The sequence below is a fragment of the Grampus griseus genome, assembly GCF_964374135.1.
Source record: "Grampus griseus genome assembly, chromosome: 14".
Taxonomy (NCBI): domain Eukaryota; kingdom Metazoa; phylum Chordata; class Mammalia; order Artiodactyla; family Delphinidae; genus Grampus; species Grampus griseus.
Window position 1 is genome coordinate 21,980,528 of NC_139008.1, and position 22,583 is coordinate 22,003,110.

The following is a 22,583-nucleotide window of genomic DNA, read 5'->3' on the forward strand; positions in this document are numbered from 1 at the left end:
TTCAAGGACACACATTGCTTAGGGAGATCCCAGACCGGAACTGAAGGCTTCCTGGGAGTTTACTCTGTTGACTCAGTACCTCTGGAGTACAATCAGGTGTTGATAATGTATCTTTTCTTCTTGGGCCATCATCATCTCCTTAGGGGAAGGATATATCCTGGCATACGTCATAGCAAAGAACAGTATGTAGTGAGGCCAGTGATGTAGAATGGTGAGTTTAGAATTACACTGCCTGGGTTTGAATCCGTTTTCCTGTATCACCTCAGGCCAAATCCCTGAAACTCTGTTCAGTTTCCCCTTCTGTAAAGTGAAGGTTATATTATCTTCCTCATAGAGTTGTAGTGGGTTAAATGTGATAATTCATGTCAGTCTCCTCAATACATACATGTAACTTAAAAGGTATTGCTATTAATAAACATTTTTAAATCCTGTCTCAACTTGGACCAACCAGATTGGTCCTTTGCCTTCTTCCTTTCCACTTTATGCTTCCAGTCATTGAAGACCCAGAACAAGACTCATCTTCTCTGTGAAACTTTCCCATTGAGTTGATTTTGGAGTCTTGACAGACTGGTTTTATTTCCTAGTCCCACTGCTTAGTGGTTAAGAAACCTCAGTTTCCTAATCTGTAAGGGCTCTGACAGCCTAGGTTGTTGTGAGGTTTGAAGGTGATGTATGTGAAGCATATAGCCCCATGTCCCACAAACACCAATTTCTCTTCATCAGTCCCTCCACCTTTCTTTCCATAACACTGGTCCACACTCCACTCTCCTTTCCTGTCTCCATTTGTCTTTGTGTGGTTTAGCCCTTCTTGGTCCTTCTGTTCCATAAGAGGTGACTCTGTTTCAGAGGTAGATAGTAAGTCCTAGAAGACAGGGACTTGCCTGATTGTCACTTCATGGAACTGCCTAAGAGATGGAAACAGTTTCCTGGTCTCTTCTTCTCTGGCTCTCTGGAGCCAGAGCAGCCACTGGGACCATGACCTCTGGGATTGCCCTCAGCCCAGCAGTGCCAGCGCCAGGCCTGGGGCCAGGCAGGCAGCCAAGCCCATCCTCAGGAACAGCAGCTGGGACTGGCACAGGGAGGAGGGAGGCTGGAAGCTGATGCAGGGAAGCAGTGAGGGAGAGAGGCGAAGTTAGAGCTGAGACTGAAGGAGGAAAGCTGGAGGCTGGTCTTAGTCCAGCATAAGCTGAGCAGTTACTGTCTTTCAAGTGAACCCCCAAGGCTGTGCATAGAAGTAGGTTTCCTGGTTTGTGGCTTTTTTGCCCCTTTTATTCTTCTTCCTACCTTTCCTTTCTTCCCACCCCTCCTTGTCTCTCACTCCATTTCACTCATTGATGCCACTTTAGCTGAAATAGGAGAGCAGAATCACTTACTGCAAGAACAGGAAAGCTGCTGTGGGCATTTGGGGCGTCAGCATACCTGAACTGCCCCAGGAGACCTGGCCTGGCTGCTGACAAGAGCACTGTTCTAGAAGGGAGACTTGATTCTGTCACCAACTTTGTGATAATAACAACTGTAATAAAGGCTAACACTTACTGAATATATTTTTTTTTTTTTGTGGTACGTGGGCCTCTCACTGTTGTGGCCTCTCCCGTTGTGGAGCACAGGCTCCAGACGCGCAGGCTCAGCGGCCATGGCTCACGGGGCCCAGCCATTCCACGGCACGTGGGATCCCCCTGGACCGGGGCACGAACCCGCGTCCCCTGCATCGGCAGGCGGACTCTCAACCACTGTGCCACCAGGGAAGCCCCCTTACTGAATACTTTTTATGAGCCAGATATTGGGCAGAGGATTTTACATGGGTTATCTCATTTACTCTATCCACCAGACCATGAGGTACAACTGTCCCATTAAAGTTACATGCTGATGGTCACAAAGTTGGTCCATCACCATGATTCAGATCCAGGTTTGTCTGCTCCCAGAGCTCTTCCTCTTAATGACCCTGCTCCAGTTTCTCCCTTCCTAGATAGCTCGTTGACTTCCGTGTACCTCCATTTCTCTTCCTATGAAAATGGGGGTAATTATTTCATAGAGCTACATTTATATGTAGCTGTTACAATGTACTAACACGTACAAAGTGGTGTTCATTAATAATGATACTCTGTTAGTGAAATTTGGCTCTGGGGTGCTCAGATTGTGCTGAGGCTGTCCACTTCAGAGAGGTGGCAGGAGGACCACTGGCAAGTATAAATGCGTATAAATAAGTAGCAAGTTGGAAATCCTGTTTTGCAGATCTACAGAGCTGGAACCTAGTGGAAAGGGAATGGAGTCTGGAGCTGGCTGGAAGGCTGTCCTACGTTAGGGACAGGGAGTGACCAGCAATTCAGAGTATCCAGAGCGCACAGCAGATACCCAGCTTGATTTTATTCAGCGTCATTCACAAGTCTTATCCTGTGGAGGATCTGATTCCTCCAGGTATTTCTGACCAATGGTGCATTTGAGCAGGGTCAGTGCTGTAGTTCAAGAGACTGTTTTTGAGCAAGACCCAACTGCATGACTCAAGGCAAGGATAGGCGGCCTGTCTGGGCCTGGGGAAGCCAAAGCCTGGAGCCCATTGTTCAGATGGGACAAGCTGGGGCTTCCATCAGGCTAATCAGATACTACCCGGCTGTTAATAATGGCTGTCATATCAAGTGTTTTCTGTGTGGAGGACAGTGTGTGCCAGATACCCTTTATCTGCGTTTCCTGACTGAATCCTTACAACTGCTCTTTGAAGTAGATACCGTTTTGCAGGTTGAGGAAATTCAGGTTTTGATCAGGGTCGAACATCCTGTGGCAGAGTAGGACTTTAAGACCTGAAGCTTTTAACCATGCTGGTGGGCTGAAACATCACAGGTTTAAGAACTTTGGACTAATTCTAGTCCCCGCCTCTAGTGAGACTGAGCCTAACGGCATCTTGCCTGCCTGCGTCACGGTCTTAATGCTTGCCTGGGAGAGGGCAGTTGGCTAGGATGCCCTTCTTAGCACAGGGCACAGACCATGTTTTTTTTTTTTTTTTTTCCAGTGGCTAATTGTAAAACTTGCTGCTCTGTGATTGATGTGGTGACACTGCTGAGCTTGGGACCCATCCATTGGTGGGCTTTCCCAAGGTGATCTGATGTAGGTGGGCTCAGCAGTCCAGCCTAGTGGTGAAAGGTCATGGTTTCTCAAGCCAGACATACCAGGTTCTGCTTGTGATCTTGGGTAATTTTCTTTGTGCCTCAGCTTCCCTGTCTTTAAACGGGGTTGTGGTGAGGATGTATGAGTGTTATTGTCCATAAAGGGCTTAACATAGTGCCTGGCATGGTATCAAGCGCTCAGTAATTGATGACTACTATTATTAGCTATTAGCCAGCAGCTACTGGGTCCAGGGAAACTTTCAGCTTTAGAACACTTGAAGTGCTGCCACCCTGGGACACACGGCTGAGCACCATGATTGAGCCTGAGAAATCTCTGGGTACAGAACTATTTTCCCAAAGAAAGGGGAGACACAAAAGAAGGGAGCCCATTGAGTAATCAGGGGACCACACTTACCACCAGATCTGGAAATACTTTTTTCTGGCTTGAGACCACAACTTGCTTCAAAGAAAAGGACCAGAGTAGAGGAAGGGGGTCCAGCCTCCTGGCACCTGCTCATTGACCATCTGTCTAAATTGATCTCCCCCTCCTTTTTTTCATCTGCTGGGCATGTAAAATGCCTTCAGGTTTCAGCTGGTACTGCTGTGCCAGGTAATCAAAGATGCTCTCACGTGGAGGGCTGGTTGGGTAAATGGATTAGGGCCTCTTGGGAGGCCCATCTGTTCTGTCCCTATGTGAAGGCCTTGGCGCCAGTATTTGGACGAAGCTGATATAATGCAGCATCTGTCCAATGGGGCAGGGGTGAGTAGCCTGGGGTAGGTGGGTCAGTAGGAAACCAGGAAATCCTCTTACCCTGCCAGGTACCTGGGCTTCCCTCAGCAGCGGGAGCTGAGCAGCAAAGCCTGGTGAGTCAGCGTGCCTGGGAATTAGAGTTGCCAGTCTGTGAGCATGTGGGATCTGTGTAAGTTTGGGCCTTTTGTTTCTTTCAGCATTTTAGTCTTTAGAAACACAAATCTGGAAACCAGACCCTCCACATGGTATAGTCCTGCTTGTTTTGAGATAATTCAGCTTCAACAGTTGCTTCCCTTGTATGCTGGTCTTCTAAGAATTAACCCCTTACCTTTTAAAATTGTAACAAGTTGTGCTCATGGCTTACTAGCTATATTCTAAAAGCATAAAAAGGCTTTAAAAAACTTACTTGGGTCTGTCATTTTCCACACCAAAACCCTCCTAAGGGTTTCAGCGTGTTTTTGAAACCTAAGTGAAACTGCGAGTCTTTTTTTCAGGGCATGTATAATCATGTCTGTCATGTATTCTCTTTGAAGGTGGACAATGGGACACACCCCGATACAATGTGATTCCGGTAACTACAGGAATGATTCTGGTCATCATTTTAAACTTATACACTCAGAACATACCCTTAGAATTCCTTTTGAAGATAACTCTTAATTTATCCAAGCACTATTTGGAGGAAGCTAAAATTCTTTAGGTAAAGTTTAAAGCTCCAGCCTTCCATTAAAATCACCCTTCTGCCCCACTGCCAGTCTCCTTAGAGCTTTGAATTTGGACTGTGGAGGTCCCTGACCCTAGAGCTGGAGAGCCATGGGACTGACATTGATTTGGTCTGCTTTCCCGACTGTACTTCTGGCTCCTGGTCTAAATTTCTATTAACATTATAATTTCAGAGGCTGCAGTTATTATAGCAGGTGGCAAACTTTTATAAGTACTAAATTTTAGATGGATCTTCTAGTGGGCTAGTTGAAGGTAAGAATAAGAGTCTGAGTAGATAGAGTCTTCAGAGAAATCACCTCATCCCTGGCCCAGAAATTTCTAGCAATTCTCTAAAAGCCACTTTTTCGTTACTTAAGTAATAAATAAATCACTGTGATGTTTGTTATGTATCAGTGCAGGCTTTTCTTTTTCATCTAGCAGTTATTCTGTCATTTAGAGACTGTATTTGGGTAAATTAGCCCTTCTTTTAAAATGGAGACGCTATCTTGGAAGACTAAGCCTGCAGGCCCTACAGGACATTCACATTTAGTGTGAACTTGACTTTCCTCTACATACCACCTTGCTGGGGGTGGGGGTTAGAAAAGAAGCTCAGCGATTGGGACCCTTGGCGTGGAGAACAGTCTTGGTGGATGGCTCCCATAGGTGGATAGAGGAAGGGTGGAGAAAGGGCATTTCACCTACTGTGCGGGTGGGTCCCAGAAAGGAATTTGAAGAAATCAAGACAAATTTTACTTTGTTATTTGGCTAGGACTCTGCCGTTAGTCTTGACTCTGCAAATTCTTTATCTCATCTTTAGGCCATTATGAAACTATATAGTTGTTTTGGATGTGGCTACCCCTTCTTCCTACTCATCCTACTTAAAAAGAACATCCGAGAATTTTGACATTAGAGACTAGAAGATGAACCTTTTATTTGTACCTTCTGGGTTAGTACAGGTCCAAATCACTTTCTTATGTGACGGCAAGTTGGCAAGACAAGTTTCCTTTGGAATATTTCTGGCAGAACCGTAGTCTTCCTTGATGCGTTCCGCACATGAATCAACTTCGTGATCTATGTTACCTTTAAGAATTTTAGGAATTCTCCTTATTGGTTCTCCATATGTGCTCTAACCACTGCATTTCCAAGGTGAAGGTATGGGCTTGCGAGGGAGGTGATGATGAACTTGGGGTATTTCCCCTCGTTCATGGTTAGCTCATTGAAACAGAGTGGTGTTCCAGTGTGCAGTCCCTGGAGGGAAGCTTGCATACTCTGTCTCCCTGTCCAGCAGTGATTGCTTTCTAATTTCCTTCTAGGTTGGCTGGCTCCTCTGGCTGATGGCATGTTGAGGCACGTGGGCCAGTGGCAACAAGGGCATCCAATCCAGAGGGGGCCACTCTAGAGGCCAGGCCACCAGCATCATGGGCCAGTGTGTCACCAAGTGCAAGAATCCCTCATCAACTCTGGGTAGCAAGAATGGAGACCGTGACCCCAGCAGCAAGTCACATGGGAGGCGGGGTGCAGGCCACCGTGAGGAACAGCTGCCAGCCTGTGGCAAGCCAGGTGGGGATATCCTTGTCAATGGGACCAAGAAGGCAGAGGCTGCTACTGAGACCTGCCAGCTGCCGACATCCTCAGGAGATGCTGGGAGGGAGCCCAAGTCAAATGCCGAGGAGTCTTCCTTGCAGAGGTTGGAAGAACTGTTCAGGCGCTATAAGGACGAGCGGGAGGATGCAATTTTGGAGGAAGGCATGGAGCGCTTTTGCAATGACCTATGTGTGGACCCCACGGAATTTCGAGTGCTGCTCTTGGCTTGGAAGTTCCAGGCTGCTACCATGTGCAAATTCACCAGGTTAGTCACAAGTACTTCATGTCACCAGGTGATCAGAGGAGGGAAAGAGAGCACCATTGAGGAGTGGTGCCCAGCTAGGACAGAACTGGGTTGACTTCATAGGGTTTGGGGTAAATCTTATTTTCTTTTTCTGACCAATTTCTCTAAAGCTATTCAGCCTCTGAAGAACTGGGTACCAACCATCCTTGCCTGAAGTTAAATGAGGAATAATCCATGTTGCCACGCTGCTGCCCCGCCCCGCTGCTGTTTGACTTTTATCTTTTCTTTCACTCCTGTACTTGTCAATTCACTCACTTCCTCACTCGATGTTTATTGTACACCTATCACGTGTTAGGCATTGAGTGCCAGTATAGTGAGTGCCACTGGGGATGTGCTTCAGTAACTGCATGAAGCCAGTTGCCCCTTCTAGCTCTCTGCACATTACCCTTAGCCAGCCTATGCGCCAACAAGGACAGCTGGCCCTAGTTATCAACTAGTAGTTGTGTACATTGTCATGGTCGTTCATCCCTATAGAGGTTGTTTGTGGGAGACAACATGGCAGGGTCACTGCAAGGTGTGGTTTCCAGAGCACTGGGTTATAAGTAAGTAAGAATTGACTTTGAGAACCCCTCGATACGATTTTTAGTTCCTGGGTAGGTTACTCGACAGACCTCAGACATTCTATCTTCAGCAGTTGCAGAAATCTCTGAGATGATGGTCAATGTGAGACCATGTTGTAAGCTAAAAGTGTTATTATATAGATGTTAAAAATATATACTCAATTTTTGTTTTTTAATAACGGAACTTTGATCTCTGGTGGCAGAGTTACCCAGATTCATCCAGAATCTTTGGCTCCAAAAACTTCTCTTGGCAGTCACCAAAAATATTCCAAAAACAAACAACCCCTAGAGAATCAAAAGGAAAACAGGAAGAGACTCCCCATCTTGGAGGAGAGTCTACAGCTTAATCACTGTTGCAGAATGGGAAGCAGAACATGGAGCAGGAGACTTTGAGTTTAGCTTTGGAAAGATGAATAGATGAGTGAATGAACCATTATCAGCTGTCTACCATATACCAGGCACTATTAGAAGCAGCTGACATATTAACTTGTTTAGTCCTCACCAGAACCCTATGAAGTAAGGTAGAGTCTCACCATTTGGCAGATGAAGAAATAGGACTACAGTTAGCGGAGGAGTTGGCATTCAAATCCAGACAGCCTCACAGCTACCCTCTTAATTATGATACTATATTGCCTCTCAGTAAATTATACCGTTTACAATTATTAATTGTGCCCCCTCCTTCCTGTTGCAGGAAGGAGTTTTTTGATGGCTGCAAAGCAATAAGTGCAGACAGCATTGATGGGATCTGTGCACGGTTCCCTAGCCTCTTAACAGAAGCCAAACAAGAGGATAAATTCAAGGATCTCTACCGGTTTACATTTCAGTTCGGCCTGGACTCTGAAGAAGGGCAGCGGTCACTGCATCGGGAAATAGCCATTGCCCTGTGGAAACTAGTCTTTACCCAGAACAATCCTCCAGTATTGGACCAGTGGCTAAACTTCCTAACAGAGAACCCCTCGGGGATCAAGGGCATCTCCAGGGACACTTGGAACATGTTCCTTAACTTCACTCAGGTGATTGGCCCTGACCTCAGCAACTACAGTGAAGATGAGGCCTGGCCAAGTCTCTTTGATACCTTTGTGGAGTGGGAAATGGAGCGAAGGAAAAGAGAAGGGGAAGGGAGAGGTGCACTCAGCTCAGGGCCCGAGGGCTTATGTCCCGAGGAGCAGACTTAGTGGCTCTGTCTCAGGAGCAGCAGCAAGGATCTGCCCGCTGCCCTGCAGCCAACCAAGGAATTGGACCTTTCTGGAAATTACTGAAGATCCAGATATTTTCTACTTTACACCTTTCTCTGCCTTGTATCTGAAAGGGCTCTAAAATGCTGTATCATGTTTTAGGCACTTTCTTCACTTTTTGGATATTTTGGTTATTTCTTTTTTGGGGGGAGGGTCCCCCAAAATATCTGAACCTGGCTACATGTTGTGTATCTTTTTTTTTTTTTTTGAAGCCTTCAGATAGAATAAGCCTGCCACTTCTTGCACAAATTAGATTTTTTTGGGGGGGTGGGGGAGGGTGTAGAGCAGGGAGGGGGGAATGGGACAGTTAGGTTGAATTATCATTACAAAACGATACAGTGCCAGATCTCAGTTTTGCATATTCTTGTTTTTCAGGGCAGGTCTGTACTGTGTGTAGTGCTGTTTACATCGTTGAATTTAGGTTGTAATAATTATTTTTAAAGATTTACACAGAGTTGAATAACAGTGTTAACTGTTAACCACATTGCATTAATTCCCAGGCGATTTAAAGCTCTTGGAGAGCCAAGGCCAGCCAAGAGCATTTGTAGTCTGGTGACAACCCCCTTTTAAGCTAATTTATCTGGAACCCTTATTTTCCTCACTTCTTGCTCATTCCTTCTTTGACCTATTGCATTTCATGTTGAGTTTATCCATCAACATGCTGCACCTGTCAGTCAAGTGAGCGGGTTTTTTTAGAACACATTGTACTGAGAACCACTTAAGCATTGAATGCAGAGAAAGCAGTGCTACCTCAGTTTTGCTGGAAGTAGACTTTGATAGTTTTCTTTCTTTGATGAACTTTCTGTATTTTCACGTTGTAAGTGGAAATACTTTTTTTTTTTTCATTTGCCTTGGAGCCAAAGTTTCTGTTCCTGGGGGTCAGAAAACTGTGCCTGCCGGCCAACTGACTTGAAGGAAAACTGTGGTATGGAGCTCTGCTTGAATTTTTTTTTTAATTGAGTATCATCAGCTTACTTGTCTGGCAAGTGCAGAAGCCTGGACTGGCTTGAACTCTGCCAAACAAATATAAAAATGTATTTAATAGTTAAAACGTGTGCCCTTTCCCTTCTTGCTGCACCCATGTTGTCACTTAACCCCCAGAAGTTATTTATTTTCTTCTTTGTTAATGTCAGGCTCATTTGGGGTAATGTGATGACTGTTTAGGTTTACATGACCCACCTCTCCTTTTCCTACCCCCAAATATGTATATATACATATATAAGATATGTATATATTTTACCTATATAAAATATATATATACACATATATGTATCTATATTTCTTTGTTTCTTTGCCTGCTAAAACTGGCTATAAAAGGGAGCCTTCAATATATATAGTATAAGAAGAGTGCCAGGGAACATCATAATGGAGGCTTTTGAATCAGAATTTGGACCAGTTTCATTAAAGAGAAGATTAATTTTCTCAGCCTTTTCCTCACAAGAGGGAGTCCCAGTTCCCCAGACTCCACTGCGTGCTCGCTCCGTAAGGCCAGCTTTGGCCAAACTGCCACACAGGAGCTGACTCTGGTCCTACCTGGTTTCAGTAGAGGGTCCTCTTGTTATTTTTCCATTAAAAAAAAAATGTCCTCATAAAACTGTACTGGAAGGGTGGGTGGCAGGAACTCGTACTGTTCAGCTTCCAACACTTTGGAACAGATTGAAAAGGGAATCTTTTAAATAAAAAAATATTTACACTCTTGAGGTAATGAAGAGTTTGTCTATTAAACATTTGGAGTTTTCTCCCCCAACTTACCCCCATCTTCCTCCCCGGTATGTTTCTCAGCCTGGGCAGGAATCACTTATTTTGAGTTCCTTTATTAGTAGCCTATGGCTCTGGGCTCCCATATTTACAAATGATTTAAGGAGTTTCTGCAGTCGATGTTTTTCTAAAATTGGTATTGACAATAGGGAACATACTTGAAGTTAGATTTTCTTTTTTGAATCCTAACCCTGACAGTTGCCCCTTCTTAGAGGGATGGATGGGAAACTTTAAAGTCAGCCACAGTAGGTTGGCAGTACTGCTGGAAAGCTGACGGGGGTCCCAGTCCAGATGTCTGGCTTTGTTCTAGCCTAAGACACAAGATCCTTGATATGAAGAGTTTCTAGAGGTCCTAGCAGGTTCTGTGTCTCAACTGTAGTCAGGGCATCTAGAGTGAGGTGTTAACAAGACTGCCTTTTCATCCAGTCAGTGTGCAACCCCCAGTTTTTCCCAATTCTGGATTGGGTAGAGGTTGAATAAGGGTAAAGGCAGGCTGCTCCTAGCCAGGTAAGGCTTTTTCTGTCTCAGATCAGAAGGGTGTATGGAGAGAAGGGCACAAAAGAGGTAGATGCTGAATATCCTGAGGACTCTGGAGGAACTGGATTCTTTCCCCAGCCTATAAGAAGGCACGATTCCATGCATTAGGTGTGCTATGATGGGTGGTTTTTTGTTTTAATTCAGCTCTTCAGCTTCCTCAACAAAAGAACCATTTAAAAAAATTATTTTGGGTTATATATTTAATGGTCTATTTGTTGCAAAAATGCAAATTAGAAGCCTGAAAAGGGAATGGTCAGGGAGGGAGTTTCCTTCCAGGTTTGAGTCTTTAATGCAAGGAATTCAAGCTTCTGCAGTAGCCTGGGCCAATGCTCATTAACTTTCTCATGAAAAGCAGTTTTCTGCAAAGGGATCCAAGGTAGTGTGTGTGTGTGTAGGGTTTGCAGTTGCACTTGTGGGAAATGAAAGGTCCCTGTTCCTCTTCACCTAGAGATAGGTTTGCTGCTTAATGAGTGAGCTGTAATTGCTCACTCAATGAGTTGAAGAGGTCAATGCATGCCCCTCAAGTAAGCCAGTGCACCCTTCACTTTAACAATATGACACCAGAGTGGTGTGGTGGTGTGGAGAGGGGCAGGATGTGGATGCCATTTTGAAAATAGGCAAATATCAGAGTGGCTACAACAAACTGAATATGTTGGGAAATTGCTTGATTTTTGGCAATGGTTTTTTTTTTTTTTTTTTTTTTTGCGGTACGCGGGCCTCTCACTGTTGTGGCCTCTCCTGTTGCGGAGCACAGGCTCCGGACACACAGGCTCAGAGGCCATGGCTCACGGGCCCAGCCGCTCCGCGGCATGTGGGATCTTCCCGGACCGGGGCACAAACCCGTGTCCCCTGCATCGGCAGGCGGACTCTCAACCATTGCGCCACCAGGGAAGCCCTTGGCAGTGGTTTTGTGTGTGAGCTTCTGTGGTATTTCTTTAGCAATTGATTAGAAAGCTGTATGAGATGAAGTGTGCTTCATTGAATTGCTCTTCCCCTCTCCCTGCCAAATTTGAATGTATCATTCTTAGCCCTGCCTCCTGTAATGACACTTTGCTATGCTTCAGCTAGTTGCCTCAGCAGTTCTCCCTGCCAGATGTGCTCACATGTGTGAGTTGGGTCCAAGATCCCATTTCTACCCTTCTGATAAGAAAAAAAAATCTAGAGCTGGGTAAAGATCCAAATTTCAACCAAGCCCTCAGCCCCAAGGAAATCCAATAGAAAACGTACAAGACAGTGTTTTCAATATTAAACTCCCTAAGGAAGGCACAAACTAGCCTTTTTGGAAAGAAAGAAAGATTAAGCCACACATTATTTTCGGTCTTTTAAACAGTACGGATCTCCCAAGGACTGGTGGCAAAATTCAGTCCTCAGTGCTGGAGCCTGCAGGGTGTGGGACTCCACAGTTCACGTGATGGCCTCATATACTATACCATGCCAAATTTAAACAACGGTAGGAAATTACTGGGATAAGGACCTGGTATAGGTTTAAAAAAAACAGAAGATCTGTATTTAGGACTGTGTTTGGCTTGCCGCATTTAAAGTCAAGTCTTCAGTGCAGTGAAGCCCAAAGGTAGACCCAATTACACAATTATAAGGGCTGGGAGAAAGCTGCTGTTTTGCTGTAGTAGCCCGCTTTGCTATTTCTGTCTTATGTTTGGTTAGTGATGACCTGAACATCTTGGTAATTGACAAGGTCGTCCTTGGGGGACTCCAGCAGTATCTTGTTTAAAGAAGATGGACTTAAAAGGACTATTAAGTCATTAAAGTGTTAATTGGGACTCATTTGAGAACACGTGACATTGATCTTCCTCTGAATGCAGTCTGTTTTCTGATTCATATAGAGGGGTTCCCACCCACTTCCCCTTCAGAGTTTACTCCTTTGCTAAGCTGTAATTATAGCACATACGCAGGTTCACCTTGACTGGCACTGCCTTACAGTGGGGATCTGCAGGTGTTTTTCCTCATTGAAAGACAAAATTGAGTAACCATCAGATTCTGCTTCTGATTCAGGTACTAGGGCATCACATCCTCCTCCCTATTTCTCTTCTTGGAAACTGAGCCTGCTCTTCCAACCACCCACCTTCCCTAGTAGAAACTTTCAACACAAATCTTGGATATTGCCAAAGCCATTCAGCAGCTGCTGTGGTTTTATTCCCAACACACATTTATTCTGAGAGAAGTGTCTTCCCTCTGACCCTGGTCCCAGCCCCCTGAGTCTGTTATTAATTGCTCTTACCTGTTGCACTAATGAATAAGATTCTAGGTTTCAAAGGGGGAATTTGAAGCAATAGGCAAATGGGGCGTGGATAAATTGGTCCTACAAATAAGACACCCTGCCTTAACCCGCTGAGGTGATGAGTCCACTACTCATGTGACCCTCCACCTTTGTGGATTCCTCTTGGTTTGTGACCAATGTGTCTGTTTCTTGAAGTTGTACAAATTTGTTGACAAAAGTCAATACTTTGATTTTTATTCTCTGCACTGTTGCACTCTCCAAATGGCTCCTTGAATTTTTTAATTAACTTGTTACACACATTATTGTCACTTTTTTATTTGGAAGGTAACCTGCTGTTGGACTTAATAAATTTGTTTACTTGACTATTGATAATTCTGCAAAAAACAAAAACAAAAAACCAACCCCCAAACAAACAAAAAAAACCGGTGACTTCATTCTGGGGTGAGCTTTACCCACCAGGAGCCTCTTCCACCAACATACTGGATGGCAAATCCTGTGCTTTGTAAAGTAATCCAGATGGTACAGGATCCCTAGCTACAAACATGGATCGTTGACCTCCCACTCACCAAGCTTAATGGCTTTTGGAGTCCCAGGACTTGTAGGCAAGAAGCAAATGAGTCCTCACAGGGCCACTACCTAAACAGTCTTACCTTAGCAACTGACGTCGATTCCCTCAAAGAACAAAAAGTGAACACTGTTCTAAATGGTTGGCTCCTACATCTATTAGGTTGGCAGTGATTAAGGCAAAGGAGGCAAACTGAAAACTGTCAAGTGCTACTGCTCTGTGACCTTCGGAAAGTTAAATTCTGCGTTTCCTTTTAGTCATCTGCAAAATCAAGAGACTTATTTCTATCAGTGTTAGGATTTAGAAGAACATCTGTGATTTATAAAGCACCTAAGACACACAAGTTTAAGGTTTCCAAAAGGCTGTTAGGTGAGTAATGCAGGGAATCCAGAGAAGAAGGTTGGCATGGTCACACACAACCCTTCACAAGTCACTGCCCCTCTTGGGGGCTCAACTTCCCCCTGTGCCAAATTGGGAGGATGGGGGGCTTAGACTAACACGATCCCTGATGGCTCCATCTGGCTCTTACATTCTGGAAGTCTAATTGTGGTACATCTCAGCTTCCTTTCATTGTATTTTCTGTCTAGTTATTGTTTATGCTCAGGAAAGCAAGGGGTTGAGTACATGAGGCTTGGTGAAAACATCACTGAATATTCCAGGGATTTTAAGTTATATATCACAACCCGTTTGAGGAACCCACATTATCTCCCTGAAGTCACCGTTAAAGTCTGTCTCCTCAACTTTATGATCACCCCCTTGGGCCTCCAAGATCAACTCCTTGGCATCGTGGCCACCAAGAAGAAGCCAGAACTGGAAGAGAAAAAGAACAAGTTGATTGTGGAAAGTGCCAAGAACAAGAAGCAGCTAAAGGAAACTGAAGATGAGATCTTGGAGGTCCTTTCCCTTTCTGAGGGCAACATCCTTGAGGACGAGACTGCCATCAAAATTTTGCAATAATTGACAAATGGACACTATACTTAATGTGTAAAGAGACCTTAAAAATTCAGAATGGAAAATTCATTATGGAAAAGACAACAGAAACATGAGCAAAGGATATGGACAACTCTCTAAGGAAAAACAGTTGGCCAAAACCTGGAAAAAATAGCAGATGACAATCTAAGAGGTGTGGGGAATAATAAAGTGAAGATTAATCTAAAGGGTATTCAAATAAACAAATTAAACCTATAATGAAAAACTTTTTTAATCTGTCAAATTAACAAAGATTTGAAACAAATCGATGCTAGCAAACACAAGGTAAAAACTTTCCTGGAATTAAAAAATCCTTCAGTGTTCATACTTTCTAAAAAAGCCCAGTAATTTCACTTCTAGGAATTTTTCCTCAAGAAATAATTATCTGCCAAAGATGTATGTGCAAGGATATGATTGGCAGCATCATTTGGGAACAACTTAGTGCCAACCATAGGGGACTGTTTTAGAAATTATGGCACACATCAACATGTTGGAATATTATGCAGCTATTAAAAACTGCTTTTGCATAATGGAAAAAGTATGATAGAAGATTGTAAAACAGGGGCAGTCATTGACTGAGTGGTGGGATTAGATATGGTTTTAACTTTTCTAGATTTTTCAAGTTTCCATTAATGGATTTCCTTTATAATAGGGAAGAGAATTTACAAAAAGGGAGACAAAAGGAAATGAAAATGACATGGCTGAGTGTACTACTAAACAACCCCACTATGGGTGAGGAGGCCAGAAAGTTGGGGAGTAATGTGTTCAAAGCCTAAACCAAGTGTTCTCTGAAAACCCTTCAAGTTGCCTTTCCCCCCACATGAGACGCTGCTCCTGCAGCTGCCTTGGCAGCTCTGCATTGGCTGCCTAGAAGGGTGTGGGAGGAAAAATGCACAAACGCACTTATGAATGGAATGTGTGTTTTGCAAGAGGCCAAGTTGGCAGCTTTGGCTTCCAAAAGGTGGGAGCATCAGCTGAAAGAACAGTGTGTGCAGACCGGGGCCCCAGAGACCTTATGGTCCAGGCCTATCTCTGTAGAGTTCTAGAGTTGGGGGCCCGTGGGGAAACTTCCACCCCCACCCATCCAGGAAAAGGAATGGCCTTGGCTTTTCCTAGGAGCAAAGGGAGTGCTCTTGGCACAGGGAACCTTCATCTGCTCTGTGAATATGCAGTTGGAAGATGATCCTCAATAAAATGTAGGCTTTCCCTAATTTAATTCTCACAACAACCTTATGAAGTAGGTACTAATGTTGCCATCTTTAAAATGAGGAAACTGAAGGGAGCTCCCTGGTGGTCTAGTGGTTAGGATTCCATGCTTTCACTGCTGTAGCCGGGGTTCAATCCCTGGTCGGGGAACTGGCAAGCTGAGTGGTATGGCCAAAATTAAATAAATAAAATGAGGAAACAGGCTGAGAGAGGGCAAATAATTCATACGTATCCCACTCTTTGGTCATTTTCCACAAACTGAATCTTTAAATATTCATAATAATCCTTAAAAGTAGATACATCCTCATTTTATACAGCTGTAGAAATGGACTCAAACAAGGTTAAGTGACTGGCCCAGGAGCACAGCTGAAGTGCCAACCTAGACAGACACTTATTTTGTGTCTCAGGACTGGAGTCTCAAGAAGTAAACAGCAGCTAAACTCCCACAGCTTTGGAGCTCAGCTGCAGGGGGAAAGAATCCAGCAACATTGTTTCAAGATGTTCTCAAGGCCTTGCAGCTGATGTCAGCAGTATACCTGGGGAACTTCGCTCTTTACAGGGGAACTTCATCCAAAATCAAGAGCTTCAGTTCTGGCTCCAGGTTACCAACTTCCAGATCACATAGAAGTTGCATTTAAAGGATTAAACACTGCCTCAAATGCCCAACCTTGAGAGTTATTTTAATTATTTTTTTCTAACTGTGAAAGCAATAATATGCTGACTTAAAAAAAAAAAATGGCCTATATACAGAAGAGCATTTGGTAAAATCGAATCTGCCAATCCCACTAGCCAGAGACAAATACTGTTCATATTTTGGTATACAGCCTTCCAGGTTTTGTTCCAAGGCTGTGCATATCTTTGTATAGTTTTTTCTACTCAAACTATACAGATTATCCTGTAACTCTCCATGCTTTATACAACCTATAATATACTATAAATGCACTATCTCATCTTCACAACAATCCTATAAGATGTATACCATTATTATGTACCAAGCACAGAGATGTTAAATAATTTACAGTAATTCAAGCTCACCTAACTAAAAAGTAGGAAAGCTGGAATTCAGAGTCTAGCAGTTTGGATCCAGAGGTCTACTGCTGCTGCTTGTAGCTCTCTTTCACTAGAGATTTTATTTACACACACGTAATTTTTAAAAATAGCTACCTAGAATTCCATTGAATAACCCCATGACATCTCCTCCATACATGTTTTTGAGGATATTGCTCTAGGAGTGGAATTGCAGGGTAGAGAGAAATTTAACAAGATTTTTTGTAATGATACATACTACATGGGCAGCTAATATCTCTATCAGTTTTGGAACTGTGTGTGCCTGTGCCCATGTCCTTTCCAACAAAGAATGTTGACAATTTGAGAGTTGATTAAAAACAAAGCAAAGGCTTTTACTGAAATTAGAGTTTCTAAGGGGGGCTCTGGTGTGATGGGGGCACCTGTTGGTAAAGGGTAGCACTGCAGTCTCACTCCGAAAGGAAGGAAGCATCCCTGAAAATTGAAAGAGGGCTTCCTGAATTGGTTAAAAGCTAAAAGAGTCAGTCTTCAACTTTGCTCTGGTGGACCTGCCAGATTCGCAGTCTGCCTATCTTTTTCCTTCAATATTATAAAAGCCATTAATAGAAAACAGTTTGCCTTACAGAAATTTGCTTCACAGATGTTACCACTTTGACAAACTACATAATACCTGGGTTTTCTCCACAGAGAAGTCACTCCTCCTGGTTTCCTTACCTATATACAGTATACCATTTAATAGGAGCGCTACATGAAATAAGCACCTGCTGTAATACCTGTGTATAAACCCACTGACACAAAGAAAGTACAAACTGGTTTCCTCCCCTCACCTTGTCTTAAGATGAGAAATGTCTGAATTTTAGGCATTTATTGAAAATTTGTACATGTCATATAAATGGACTAGACTCCTTAAGCTGGTACAATGTTTCCACAAACTGTCTACTCTATAGAGGTCTGGCAGCCTCTGGAGTGCCTGCAGCCTGACCAAATTCTCTGCCATTGCCCACAAGGGATTAAGAAATGTGGCACATGGAAAATGGTGGGCAGACTCACAAACACTAGTTTAGGATGTTGCTTTCCTCTTCATCTTTTATTCCCATCAGTCCTAGGCCAGAGAGCGATCCATGAGTGCTGCAACAGACGAGGAATAAAGATAGTTTTTGTCGACAGAGTTGAATGAATGGTTATAGACTAAGGTAGAGGAAAAAGGTGTTTTTTCTGATATGTGTATGTGCCATGGGGCAGGGGACAGGCAGGTAGACAGCTTATGGAAAGCTGCCTGCTGAAAATGGTCCAATGGAAAGAATATTGACTAGTCCCAGATGCCTAGAATCAAATCATATAGCTCTGCCACTTAACAGATGTGAGGCACATCTCAACTAAGGGTGAATGATCTCAAACTAAGACTCAGTTTCTTCAACTATAAAGAAATATTAAAATTACTATCTCACAGGGCTTTTGTGAGGACTACAGACAATAATGGCTAACATGTTAACATATGGAGCACTTACTGCATGTCAAGCAGTTAGGACTCTGTATGTGTTCTCATTTAATCCTCCAAACAGCTAGTGTACCTTATATAGATACTGATATAGATACAATTGTTATGTCCACTTTTCAAATATAAAAACAGGCTTATAGGCATTATATAACTTGCTCAAGTCACACAACCATTAGATGACAAAACCAGGTAATAATGGCAGTCTGTCATCGGAATCCTTTTAAACTGCTATTAGAATTTTGTTTGCTTTATTTAAAACACTTTTGTAGCACCTATCATGTGCCAGGCACTGTTTGAAAAACTTTACAAGACGTTAACTTTTAATAATGTATGTTGTAAAACACCTAGCACAGTGCTTAGAATTCAGGAGTCATCTGGTACATATTAGTTCCCTGCCACCATGTAGTGAATATTCTTGGAATTGGGTTAGAGCGCTGAGGTGCTCTCCAAGGCAAAGGAGGCAGAAATGAGCAAAGACAAACACAGAATCTGTCTCCACCCGATGTCTGAACTTAAGCTAACAAGCCACAGGCCTTTTGGCTATGGAGGACTGGAGCTCTAAGTGCTGGAGAGTGGCTCTGGACCTAGAGACCATCAGAATTCAAATATTAATTGTGCACTTACTAGCTGGGTGACCGTAGGCAAGTTGCTTAATCTGAGCCTTTTTCTCATCTTGTTAAATGGAGATTCAACAACCTTAACCAAAACTGCATATAAAAGCACTTAGCAATACTTGACACATTAAGGGTTTGATGAATTATAGCAATTATTAATATTTTCAGTATTAATTTTAGCAGTCACCAGAAGTATAAGGATTAAGAGCTGAGTCAGGCTCCCAGCACGAGGAAACCTTCTACTCTCCTTGCTACTCCTTCTTCCTGAGCCACTTTTACCCTTTCCCAAGTGTTATCTGCTGGCGTCATGGAGACAGCTGCACAGATGAGGCCCAGAGAAGTCAGTCACACAGCAAGCGTATAGTCTGGGGAAATACGTGCTCCTGCTGCTGGGTTTGATCATTATGGCTATGGAAATCAGAGTGCAACTTTTAAAACAAAGGAGTAACAGCAGGTTTTGTTACTACAGGATTTGCTATTTCCAGAGTTTTCTCCTGACTTGTCAAACATGCCTTAGGACCTCTGCCTCAGTCAGAACCTAAGCCTTTTTTGCTCCCTGACCCAGTGCTCCCTCCTCTAAGCCCTCATCCCCTGAGAACACCCCAGCTACTTCTGGGAGAAGAAAGCTTTGGCCCTCTCTTGGCTAGTCTACCCACACGATGGGGACTACAAGCTAAGTACTCCACTTGGTACACGGAAACCCCTATTTTACCCCTACCTCCATACACTGGCTCTGAGAAGTTTTATCCAGGCAAGTTTGCCCCTCAGGGTCCAAGCTCTTAAACAAAAGCTTTCTTTTTTCTTTCTCTGGCAAGTTTTGGTCACTTTTAAACCTCTTGCTGTTAAGTCTACCCATAAGCCTGTTTGAAGTATATCAGTCTAAGATTTTTTTTTTGCTGTAAAACCTAGTACTTATTTCTGTTTCTCAGAGACAGTAATTCTCTCAAGCTGCCCAGCAGGTAGCCTGTTTCACTAGTGGCCCTAATACATGTTACAAGAATTTTATGACAGGAAGTTAACTTCTGATCCAGGCTTCAAGGCCTGAGGCATTCATGTTTTGCCACCTGGGACCTTGGGCCTGTGAAAGAATCCTAGAATGTCAGAATTTTAAGGGACTTTAGAAATAATACAATCCAGTGGTTTTCAAACTGTGCTTTTTTCAAAAAAAGCCCTCTTTCCCTCTTTCTCTCCTCCCCCAGCATACACATTCATTCATATATCTACTCATCCATTTCAGAATTGCTCATCTTTATGCCTTAGTAAAGATTTAACATCAATTTTTCTTTTAAAGAAAGGGTTTTATAGTTTCAAGCATTTGAAAATGACTGATTTACTCCAAATCCCTCATTTTACCAAAGGGAAATTGAGATCCACAGTGGGAAAGTGGCTTGGCCACTACTTGTCAGCAGAGACAGGTGATACAGCTGGGACTGGACCCAGAGTCCTGCTCCAGTATTCCTCAGTCTTAGAAACAGCAAAACAGGCCCTATCTCTTAAAAGTTAACATAAATGGTAAAGGGGGCAAGGGCAGGGAAGGCAGGAACACACTCCTGATATGTGGGAAAGGTAGGTTATAGTCACATCTAAGCCTGGGCCTTGCCCTAGAACTTCTTGATCATTTTTACTCAAGTGCCTCTTGTTCCAGAGAGGCTGCAGAACCTAAGACCTCTGCCTTTAAACTGGGATGAGCTGTCTCCTTGAGGGACCACTAAGTGTAGTTATAAAAGCAAATACGAGTAACATGGGGATACAATACCTCTCTCTTAGAACTGTGAGAGTTAAGAGATGATTCATTTCAGTTTTCGTTTATGTGCCTGGACGTCAACAAAAGGCTTTTCTCCAAGAAAAGCTTAAGTCCAGAGAGTCCAGAGGTCAGAATCATGAAGGGGCAACCCTTTAGTCCTTACCTCTCAGTTCCTGGCAGCAGGATGAGGCAGAGGGTGCCTGAGCACAGGCTGTGGTAGAGCTTTCCTATCTTCCTGCCCCAGCGCCAGGCTGCTATCTTTGGGTGGTCCAAGTTCAGCATCTAGAATCAAAGCCAGGTGTTGACACTCAGTCAGAGTACCCACCGCTGACCTTTGGAGGGACTGCAACATTCCTCCTCAGGCTCCCGGGAAAGGCTCTGTACAAATCCTCAGTCTGAAGCCAGAGTCTATACTGCAGGGTTCCTTGTCCACTCCAGCATCCCCAGACCTCCAAGTCAGTTTAGGGTCCTGAGTTAGGGAAACCAAATCACTAAGGAGAGCTCTAGTCTGGCCTCTGACATTAAGTATCTCTGTGACCTGGGCAAAGTCACTCACCAGCTCTGGTGTCTATTCCTCATCTGCTAAGTGTGGGACATTAGACCACGGCAGGGCTTCCCAAACTTAAACCATTCACCTTCTATCTTCACCCTTCTGTTGCATATTCCCTAATGGTTTTCTTTAAAGTGAGTCAATTTCTTCCTTAGCTTCGTCTAAGTAATACTATCCATGAAATCACACGTTCAATGTGGTGGTTGCATACTTTAATGAATGTTAGAAAAACAAGTTCATAACAATAAAAGTGAAAAAAAGAGGTCCATCTATGACCACCAAAAATCATATTGTGTATGTATGTACTACACTTCAGGAAATCCTAGATCACTAAAGACTTGTCCAGCTCTCCAACTTCCTGTATTAACCTCTCAAAGTCCCTTGGAGAGACACCTGGAAAACCTGATTTTAGCAAGTTTGGAGGGGGCAAAAGTATGAGAGATCTTGAGAAAGAAAGGTGTGTCCAGGGCTGGAAGACACTGGAGAGTGAAGTAAGACTAGTGGCAGGGCAGGAAAAAAAAGACTGAAGGCTTAAGTGTCACTTGAGCAGGACTATCCTGTCTAATTTCCATAAACATCAGAAGGCCAACCACCAGAGCCAGCAAACCAAGGTAGCTAGCTACCTCTCCCCCCTAACCCCAGGATACATTTAATCACTCACCTGCACGGCCTCCTGCTCCGAGGGAGGAGGTATGACACGAAGCCCTGCGGGCCTTGATTCAGGAGGTAAGCCCCTGAGCCATGAATGGAGGTGCCTGGGGGTTAGGGCATGCCTGCCTTTCAGCTTCCAGTTCTTGCCTGTGAGAATGCCAAGGGCCCTATGGGCACTGCCAAAAGTTTTGAATCCTGAAAACAAGAATACCCCCTTCTGTTATTAAGGACCAAAACCAAAACCAAAAAACCTGATCACCATCCAAGCTGGAGCCCATCCAGAGCCAAGGGAGAAGGACAAAATCAGGAGATGTTGACCTGGTCCAGCCCAGGAGGGATTACTTGTTGAACATTTCCTTTCTCTGACCTCATGTTACCACCATGTCTAATCTCCTTTCCCAAGGCTATATTCAATGGCATAGACTTACTCAAGAAACAGTAGTTTTTCTGCTTTCCATTTTTAAGATCTTTAGGCAAGATCAGAGCTTCCAGGCCCAGGAAGAGGCTGGACTGTTGCAACAGGTGTTCCTTGAAGGTTTCACTCACTCCAGACAGGTATATAGTACCTCGGTTCTCAGAATCTTGTTCCAGCTCATTCACAAGGATGTCACAATCAAGGGTGAGCTCTGTCACAGGCCTCTGCACCTAACCAAGGAAAGATGGCATTAATGGTAGAAAAGTCACCACTTCAAACCCCAGGCCTGTTACATACTAGGAAGTAGCTTAATTCTGCAGCTTCCTTATCTATACAAGGAACCTAATGATAACTGCCCCAAAGGACTATGGTAGAAACTTAATAGATAAATAAATACAAAATGTAAATATTTTTGTGTAAATAATACTCTCTTCCCTTTCCTTCTCTCCCCCACCAACTGCCATCAGTTCTCTGCCTTCTATACCAATGAAATTCTGTTTAATTGCATAAGAAACATCAAAATACCATTTGATTCCCCTGAAAGCTAAAGGGCAACCACAAAAAAACCACCCTGAAAAACCAT

At 43.7% G+C, this 22,583-nt stretch overlaps 2 protein-coding genes across 2 annotated transcripts in view; one reads left to right on the forward strand and one right to left on the reverse strand.

Annotated features, from left to right (window-relative positions):
• Positions 1 to 9,922, forward strand: part of DCUN1D3 (defective in cullin neddylation 1 domain containing 3) — a 34,676-nt gene extending 24,754 nt beyond the window's left edge. Inside the window, exons 2-3 of the mRNA XM_082670089.1 lie at positions 5,862 to 6,397; positions 7,688 to 9,922. Coding sequence (XP_082526215.1) covers positions 5,967 to 6,397; positions 7,688 to 8,171 — 915 coding nt within the window. The 5' untranslated portion in view covers positions 5,862 to 5,966 and the 3' untranslated portion in view covers positions 8,172 to 9,922. The remainder of the gene's footprint in view (positions 1 to 5,861; positions 6,398 to 7,687) is intronic.
• Positions 9,923 to 17,350: 7,428 nt separating this feature from the next.
• Positions 17,351 to 22,583, reverse strand: part of REXO5 (RNA exonuclease 5) — a 42,943-nt gene continuing 37,710 nt past the window's right edge. The window contains exons 17-20 of the mRNA XM_082670170.1: positions 22,014 to 22,230; positions 21,596 to 21,780; positions 20,548 to 20,666; positions 17,351 to 17,656 (exon numbers count right to left, since the gene is read on the reverse strand). Coding sequence (XP_082526296.1) covers positions 17,584 to 17,656; positions 20,548 to 20,666; positions 21,596 to 21,780; positions 22,014 to 22,230 — 594 coding nt within the window. The 3' untranslated portion in view covers positions 17,351 to 17,583. The remainder of the gene's footprint in view (positions 17,657 to 20,547; positions 20,667 to 21,595; positions 21,781 to 22,013; positions 22,231 to 22,583) is intronic.